Source organism: Triplophysa dalaica, chromosome 18 (genome assembly GCF_015846415.1).
Source record: "Triplophysa dalaica isolate WHDGS20190420 chromosome 18, ASM1584641v1, whole genome shotgun sequence".
NCBI classification, from domain to species: Eukaryota; Metazoa; Chordata; class Actinopteri; order Cypriniformes; family Nemacheilidae; genus Triplophysa; species Triplophysa dalaica.
This window is the reverse complement of record NC_079559.1, coordinates 6,877,676-6,887,074: the sequence shown is the minus strand read 5'-3', so window position 1 is coordinate 6,887,074 and position 9,399 is coordinate 6,877,676. Positions and strand designations below refer to the sequence as shown.

The window sequence follows — 9,399 nt, the reverse complement described above, 5'->3', positions numbered from 1 at the left end:
AGATATCCGTTTTTAAATTACAACGATAGAAAATGAGATAAGTAGATATATGCTTGCTTCATGCCAAATCGTGGGTGGTCCCCTCATGGTGTAACTAACGCGCCACAAGGAAAAAATGAAAGCTAAATGAACGGGCAATTAGAGGGATTTAAGGCCGTAACCCATGATTTACACTTTCGATCCGATTAAAGGAGAGTGATGTAATTTATCATGGAGAGACTACACAAGACTCAAAAGTATTAAACGCCAAGAGAGTTTCATGAACGCCCAACAAACTCGAATTTGTGCACTTTGATCTACAGTCATTCTTTGTAAAAACTTAAGCTAATTGTCACAAATTCATAAGGTGAAAAGAATGTTCAGAGTCACGACGAGATCTTAACAAGTGTGGGGCTGTGGATATGTTGTCTGTGACTAATATGTAAGCCATGGTGTTTTATTTGCTGTGTGCGTACAGATAAAAAATTGTCTTTCTGACTTTGGGTAGCCTAAATATAAACCTATGACCTCTGCTCTGAAGTCAGCCTAAAGTAGGCCTAATACCAAAAAGTAACACTCACAAATTATTATTCTTTTTTCTGCTATTGTTGTACCATTGTGGAAATGATTATGAATATAATTTGTTTACAAATTAAATCACTATGGCATCACATGTCCGCGTAATATTTGGCCTAAAAGGAGGCCCCTCCGGTATAGCTACCTTAATTCCTTGTAACGAACGTTTTTAATGCAATTAAGTATTGATTAAGAAAGAAAAAGAAAATCTAAGAAAACGGTAGTCCTGTATTGTTTATTGTTAATTATTATATCCTTAATATTACTTATAAAGCGTGTGGAAATATAGTTTAAACCTATTAGTTTAAACATAATTAGTTTTCATGTTATTTTCGGGACAATATACATGACATTTTGAATTGATGGGCTACAACCACAAGCAACATGTTTGCATTCGCTTCAAAAGGATTTGCGGATTTAAAGACGAGTAAAAATACGGTGAGTCAGGCAACCCTCCCTTTATGCCTAACAACCAGTTGTCAAAAACACCCCACGAAGCAAATTTACCCATTTGCGCACGAACCAAGTAAATAAAGGCAGCTTTTTATACCACCTTCAGAACAGTACCTTGTGCTCGCCCAACTCTGAAATGGATTCATCAGTCTGTTTTGCGCACAAGGGCGAAATCCCGCTGCTTCTTTTGTACATGTCTCGAGACATTACAGATGACATGAAAGCGGACAACTGAGAGTCTTTAGACGATCGCCTTTCAGAAGCAAATGTGTGTGGCTTGTCTCGCTAGGGACCACTTGCTGGGTGCTCATTCAGGCCTTAGGGACGAGGTCTTCAGTGACAACATCAACAAATGGGCAAAAAGCTGCATTATTGCGGATAAGATTCCAGATGAAAAAAAATGCTACCACAAATTAGCAACGAATCCTCAAAAGACTTCGTGGGTATCCATGTAGAACCCTCGCATTCAATTATAGGCTTTCAAACGCTGATGGTCCCATTGCTTTAGCTCTTTGTCGTTTGCCAGCAACTGGTCAATTATCACGGCTCGAAAGCGCCACACAAGAGGAAACATGTGCTGGGCCCTCTGAATATGATGGGCAAATTTCACACGTTCTTTTTCACATTTAATTATTACGTATTTATCCAATTTCATTAAAAACAGTGTGAAGTAAATACTACATTTTAAAAGAGTTAATAAATGTTATTTGCCATTCTTATTGACCGTCTCATCCCATTTTTTTTTTAAATAAAAGCCTCTGGGCACGAACTATATTCTAGAATTCATTGTGATAATTTTCAAAATAATTTTCATTGTTTGCTGCTTAAACACTGTATTTTGTGTAAAAACGTTTAAAAATACACTCGGATGTTTTTCGGTTAGGCTGCAGGCTATGACCGAACTTTAAAGCGAAAAGAAGTTAAGCATAAACATAGTTAAAATTCACAAACATTTATTGTTTTGTCATTACAACAAAAATGACCTACATGGACATTGTTTTGTCTCTTTACATAGAACAACATTCTTTTCACAGATTATTTTTAATGGAATAATGAAATATGACGTATGCACAAGAGTCCGACAGAAAGAGAGGTAATGCGATTTACACCAAAAACCACATAATCATCTATCAACAGATATAAAATAAGAATAAATTCACCAGAACACGTCTGTTGAGAGAAGGAGGGGAAGTGGGACCTTAACCTATGCAATCTATTTACAGCCCCCATTGTCTCTGGAAATGTGCTTTCAAAACAAGTAAATCCTGAGTTTCAGTCTCGGTATTGACAGTGCTTTTCACAAACTCACAAAATATACAAAATAATAAAATTATTAAAACAATCTTCATTTGAGTTCACCCAACGAGAAAAATGTATGTCAATGAGTACAAACTATTTCACTTTTTGGACAGCGGTAAGGGTCCACTGGCCGTCCAAAGGTGAACTCTTAACCTCATATTTAGCTTACTATTTACATCGTCTTAATTACCTCTCTTCGGGGCGTTTTCTCGTCAAAATCTTACATATGTACAGTCCATAAATATAATTAATTATAATTTCATTTAACAATTCAGAAACATAAACCGGGAGGCCTTTTAATCTTGCAAAAGTGTAAATCCTACCTTAGCAAATGAAGGAACAACCATATTAAATTGGACTGCTGTGCATTCAATTTGCTGCCTGTCTAGAAATGGCAATTGTTAAGGCTTGACGTTTTGCTCGAGAATGTCTGTGTGCCAGGCTGAAGCATCGATTCTGGCGTCAGATTCAAATGATTTGTGGCCGACGCAAGTGAAGGAGTCAGCATGGCCAAGATCTGAGCCTGTCCACCCGGCTGCGCAGTGTAAGGAGAAGCCGGCGAGCTAGCTGCACCAATAATATTGTCTATCGAGAAGGAAGGCCGGCTTGTGGCGTTACTGTCCGTTTTAAGTGGCCCAAGAGAAGGAAGAGTCGGGCTGAGTTGGGGATAGAATGGCTTTCTCAACTCGGTACCTAAAAATGAAGGCAAGGAATGTGGCGTGGAGAATATTGAAGAAGGGGTCGGAAGCGCACAAGGTGCGTTTTGGAAAGGGAATGCGCCTCCTGCTTGGTGTGGGTGATAAGGGTGATGTGCGTGGAAATTCTGCAGCTGTAGGCCGTAGTTGTAACCGTAAGGTCCATAGCCGAAGCCAGGTAGAAATCCTCCTGCCTCCCTAAGTATCTCATTGGTCTGGTGTCTTTTGAAGCGCTTCCTTCTCCGCAGAAAACTCCCATTGTCAAACATGTCGGCAGACTCCGGGTCGAGGGTCCAGTAATTGCCTTTACCCGGGTTACCGGGTTCACGGGGGATTTTGACAAAGCAGTCATTAAGAGACAGGTTGTGACGGATAGAGTTTTGCCACGCAGGAAATTTCTCCCGGTAATACGGGAACCTGTTGCTGATGAACTCGCAGATCTCGCTTAAAGTCAAACGTTTCTTCGGGCTCTGCAGGACAGCCATGGTTATCAAGGCTATATAGGAATAAGGGGGTTTTACCAATGCATTTTTCCCTGGTTTGTCCCCAGTCAACGCCTCAGTCCTGTTTTCATCTCGTGTTCCTTCCCGGTCACCCGGACAGTCCAGGCTGCTTTGGCCCGGAGAAATTGCGCCCTCCCCCGCGTTTTGGGACAGATTGTCGTCGGAGTCATTGTCCAAGTGAAAACTGTGATGATGGTGAAGATATTTTCCTTCTTTAACAATATCCCCACCAACAACATCGATGTCCACGTCGTCGGACAGAGCAGAACTGTCCGACATGTCCGTCCCCAGAGTCATCTTTGGAGAGTCTTTTTGTCTTCCTCTCTCGCGTTCCGTGTCCAGTCTCGTGTAGCACCCACCACAAGCAATGCGCCCTCCTTTCACTCACTTGTGTGCTGTGGACCGTCAAGCTCCCCGTCCTCCAAATGTAAAGAATAAGTGTTCTTCAGGTCCTGGAGCAGCATAAAATTGTATGTTACGCAGCTGTAAACACGCAAGAATAACACCAAACTCGCATAAAACAAGAACTGTCCGGAGCTCAGTGCGCATTCAAGGCGAGCTGGACAGTCAAACCTAGATTTCCTTTCCACGTAACATGTAGTCTGCCCATATGCACTTAAAACTTTTGGAATATAAAACTACAACTGTGCGTCCACTGTCGGGTATATTTTCATTTTTCTAAAAATCGTTATCGAGTACAGCTGTAGCGCGGCGCTTGAGTGAGTCTCCAAGTATACCCCCTCGCGGCTCTCAAAAACTATTTATCCAGACACCACAATCACGTGACCAACATGTCAGTAACCAGGAACTAGAGGAAGTTTAGCGCAGAAAACAGCAGCACGGGAAAAGACAAGCAAGTGCGTGTAATATATTCTCCCTCAATTGTGCGATAGTCTAGAATCATGAATATTTAAATTAACATTCGGGTCATAATAATAACGCATTAGAAAAGAAAACGATTCTGATGTGACAGTTTAATTTTTTTCCATTTCACTGAAATAAAGTGTATTGGTCAAATAAAAAAATATGACAAACTTTACTTTGTTACATTAATTGCCATTTAATTGGCATTTGGTGGCTTTTACATTGGATTTGTATTTTTTATCTTTTGTTTTGCAGAAACAGGCTACTTTTAAGATGTATTCATGTATTCATGTATTCATATTCATACAGAAACAAAGAAAACATTTTTTCATTCAATTTCGATATGTTTATAATAAATCAACCAGTTAATTACTCACCCTAAAATGATTTAACGAATCAAAATAATCTATAATACACAGCCACGTCTCAACAGCTGTTACAAATAGACACGGTTTGTTATCATAAACAAAAGGGCTTTTAAAATCTTTATAACATTATCATTTAAATAAAGTGCACGATTACTCAAAATCTGTGCTCTTAAATTATTTCTTATGTCACATCTGGAAATTTCGTGATATTTGTAAATTTAAATACATTTATTAACATTTGATTATTAATACACATCAACATAAATAAAAAACTTAGTTTGCACGTGCCTAGGTTATTCAAATAAAAATGACAATCGTACGCTAAATTAATATTATAACACTCGATCATTCAATAATGCATATTAATAATGGTCTATGATTATGCTACCATGGTTGGTTGGAATTAAGCTACGGTTTCTCTTTTATTGTAGTCTCAGCTTCTCGGGTTATGTTTTCTCGGTTCAGATTCTGGACTCCAGAATTCTAAACATCTCGGTTATCGTTTCTCACATAACTAACATACACTCCTGTATCATGTATAAAAGGTAACCCTCCGATCTGCTTTAATTCATCGTTGCTTATATTGTGTGTATGACAAGCTATGTAACAAAACGTTGGTTTAATACACATTTTTATACCAAGTTTGTGTCTCAGACACACTGTAATCCTCGGCATATCAAAAATCATTAAAATGCGCTCTGCACGTGTTTTGTTTATATTTTTTAATCATCCATTCTGTTTTTAATTCCGTTTGCAGTTTAACTATTTAATAAGCATCTGCTCTTAAGACTGTGTACTTCAAAATTAACACAGTTTAACTAATAACACACCTACTACTTCTTAAAAAGTCAGAGAAGTGGTTTTAAAACCTAAAATAAAAAAGTGGCCCATTTGTTCGTATTTACATCTCATGTAAATGGCTAACATCGCAATATAAAGGCGACTAAATTAAACAGAAAAAAGAAATAAGATACACATTTTAATGTTTGTCTGAAATGGTCGCAGGGGCTCTGCAATAGTGTGACACTTGAGCGTTTATTCAGAGGTCAAGTTTGCATCCCCTGCAATGCCTTTATCTCACCAACTGCATTTGATTTCTGATTTCTATGGTTCAAAATAGGATTTGCTCTAATTGGGCTATCGGTTTACAGGCAGATAATTGAGCAGTGGTTTTTAATTGGGCGTTTTTCCATGCGTGTAATCTCGGGTTTCTTATAGGCCTTAAAAAATATTATGTATACATATTAAGTAGGCTACTGAATAAACCTTTGATATAACTTCTATTCAAAGAGAACAATGTTTGGAAATGTCTGCATGAGACTCTGAACAACACGAATGTCATAGTGGAAATCATAGGCAACCAAAAACATGACCTTCAGTTTTTTGTCTAAACTGACAAAAACGGTTTCGTTTACTATTGCCGCTTTTAAGGGGACTCGCCAGTCGATGTGTTGAGCGCTGACACGAATAAATCGACTCTCGCTAAGGATACTGTCACGCCGCAGCCTCTTTTATACCACGTCACTGCCTCCTAGCGGTTGAGCTAGCACTCTACAGCTGCAAAAATAAGAATTTAAAACGAGTTGACCTTAAACTTTGCATGTATACTGTACATATAATAATAGCGTACAGGCAACCTAAATTACATTTTGAGTATTGCAAATGCTCTTTACTACAGACCATTGGTCTGGTGTCTTTCACTCTATCTTCAATAGAGAATGTACAAAGAAATGTACCCTTTTCCCCACTGTAGAGAGGCAAAAACGAGCAATACACGTTGTGGTATTAGAAAACAGAAGATGAGTCAAAGTAAGATAACGTAAGTCATTAGTTAAGGCGATTATTATTGTTATAAAATTCAACGTTGTGGCGAAAACCCTGCCATGGTCTTCACTTGGTCGTGCCTGACATCTAGTGGACGTAAGATGAAATGCACCAAATATGAATAGATGAACCTTTAAATTAGCCATTTGGCCAGTTGATGTCGCCCATTCACCAGCAAAATTAGTGCACATTTACACAATTTGTGATTATGGGGGAAGACTTTCAGAGTTATTAACGCAGGATTAAAAGCGTTTAATGCAAATAAGTAACATCTTCAGGACAACGATACAGTGTAACATCGTATTGCAATAAATTAATGATAGTAAGACTTTGTCTACGTTTCTATGTTTGCTAACAGAATGTATGAACACAAATAATAGCATTTTAGATGTGTTAGCCTATATACTGGAGATATGATACATTTTTACCTTAGTACTAGCATATTACTACGTTAAACATAAACATTATAATAGTGTATTTGTAATATAGTAGAGGCGCAAAAATGAAACCCAATTAAAGAAGCATAATACGTTGATATAGTTTGACACTAAACGACTACACGACAGGTTGTCACAATCATGTAGATTGTACACAGTACAAACTTCAGAAACGGTGTTCGTATGTAATGATCTAAAAACAATACTAAAAGTAGGCCTATTAATATTATTATTACTAATGATATTTTATATAAATATATATTTAGCAGATAAATCTTCAAACCTCAGCATATTTTTTTTTACTTATTTTAAAAAGATGACTAAAAGAAAGCATGACGGGAAACACATTTATTTATTTACATCTAAACCTCGAACAAGAGGTTGTTTTCTGGTTCTGATAACCAATGTTTTCGAATACATATAAATAACATTACATACAGCCTACTTTTTATTTTAGCTAACAAACAGGCCTATCTATACCCTACTTTCAGCTTAGTGTTAATTTTTACTACATGCAATCCACTTCTATAACATAACGTTTGTCAAAAATGACACTTATTCACAATGCCTGAGTAAGCAATACATTTAAAACACACAAATTTAGTTAGTTAGTCACTTGAACACTCATATCTAAGACGTCATTTGTCATGATCAGTGCACGAGTTCTGGTCGCTATTTCACATGTATCGCTCTAGTCCAGGTGCAAAATTTGCTTGTCTCATATATGTATTATTGTAAGAGTTCATTGCTGGTCCGGAGAGACCCAAAAGGGAATCCGTGTGCTCGGCGCACGACCCAGAACGCACAGTCGAGAGCGCAATTCTATTCACCGAACAGTACCCTTGTGAACCCCCTGGAGAGAAGTTGGACTGGGTGACCCCGGAAAGGTGCGTAGGTGATGCTGACGTGGGGTACGCGTAGCTGGTGGTCATGTTTGAAGCAATTCCAGTGTTCCTACTTGTGGGATTCATCAGTTGTGTCTGAAAGCATGTAGGGTCGGAGGTCGATACGGAACAGGTGGATGTCATTATACCCATGTCTCCCGCGCCGAGTCCGAGCGACTGCGTATTGAGGTCTCCTCCTGGTCCACTTTGCATGACCGTCTGCTGATTGATGATATTCTCGATGCTAAACATCCTAGTCTGACCTTGCGCCGATGTCTGATAATGATGCAGCATCGTTGGATGCGAAGATCCAGTCAACTGAGACCCGTAGCCCGATGTCATACTGGGGTACATTGTGTTGGGGTATGTCTGTCTACCCATAGGTGTGGGCGTAAACGCGCTGGAGCTCTGTATGTACCCAGGGTACGTACTCAGATCAGTCCGCTTGAATCTTTTTCTTCTTCGTAAAAAACTGCCATTATCGAACATGTCCTCAGCGCCGGGGTCGAGCGTCCAGTAGTTTCCTTTGCCGGGCCTACCGGGCTCTCGAGGGATCTTCACGAAACAGTCGTTAAGAGTGAGGTTATGCCGTATTGAATTCTGCCACTTTTTAGAGTTCTCGCGGTAAAACGGAAAGCGCTCCATTATAAATTTATAGATGCCACCCAGGGTGAGTTTTCTCTCGGGTGAGTTGGCGATGGCCATTGCTATGAGGGCGATGTAACTGTAAGGTGGTTTTCCGCGCTGCACCGGCCTTTTTCTTCGCCGGCTCCCAGTGGCAGGCAGATGTTCCTCGGTTTGACCCACTGAAATCCCTTCGTCTCTTTCTGTGTTTGGACTGCTGCCTTGTGGCTCGGCTTTGATTAGAACACTGTCATTCGTTCGAGCTTGGTGGTGGAGAGCAGCAGGAGGAATCGGGGATTCCAGGCTCAAATTTGGAGACATCACCACCGGACTGGCCGCCTCGGCAGGCGAGTGGTGCAAATCTGCCGTCACGTTGCACATGCCCGTGAAATAAGAAAAATTTGCAAGATGCATAAAAGTTTGATCAATTATGGATTTTGGTTATATTCTATGTAGCCAATAATAGGCTGTAAAACTCTAACGGGAACAAAATAAAGTTGCGCGCGCTCTCAGCTGGAGATTACAGAAATGTTTGTCTAACCAGGTGAGTGGGCCGGGGGGAGTTTTATACACCGGGTGGAGTGACGACACGGGCTCCTCGTGACGATCGCTTGGGCGTTAGAGACAGTTCAACAAAGAATGTTGGTCAAAAGATCGCCATTACAATTCAGCTGGACATAATGTATGAACTTAAAACAAATGCGTAGCCTAATTTAAAAAAAATATGTTAACACCAAAACTGTGGTCAAACTAAATTTTATGAACGAATGTTAATCCGTTGATGCTTCTAGTTACTTATAGCCTACACTTAAAAATAAGTTGCTTCATGTCTTGCACAGAAGAACCATTTATGGAACCACATGAATACTTCCTTGAGTAGCTTTAAAATCATA

General features: G+C 39.5%; 2 protein-coding genes across 2 annotated transcripts; both read right to left on the bottom strand.

Annotated features, from left to right (window-relative positions):
* Window positions 1-1,944: 1,944 nt before the first annotated feature.
* On the bottom strand, window positions 1,945-4,223 carry foxd2 (forkhead box D2). The gene has a single exon (XM_056729479.1). It carries the CDS (start codon window positions 3,800-3,802, stop codon window positions 2,693-2,695), a length of 1,110 nt encoding a protein of 369 aa, XP_056585457.1. The 5' UTR covers window positions 3,803-4,223; the 3' UTR covers window positions 1,945-2,692.
* A 3,452-nt stretch (window positions 4,224-7,675) lies between these two features.
* On the bottom strand, window positions 7,676-9,002 carry foxe3 (forkhead box E3). The gene has a single exon (XM_056729729.1). It carries the CDS (start codon window positions 8,918-8,920, stop codon window positions 7,676-7,678), a length of 1,245 nt encoding a protein of 414 aa, XP_056585707.1. The 5' UTR covers window positions 8,921-9,002.
* Window positions 9,003-9,399: the final 397 nt, after the last annotated feature.

Bases quoted from the DNA above. Each gene is read 5' to 3' on its own strand.
- foxd2 (XM_056729479.1), bottom strand. From the start codon at position 3,802: ATGACTCTGGGGACGGACATGTCGGACAGTTCTGCTCTGTCCGACGAC.
- foxe3 (XM_056729729.1), bottom strand. From the start codon at position 8,920: ATGCATCTTGCAAATTTTTCTTATTTCACGGGCATGTGCAACGTGACG.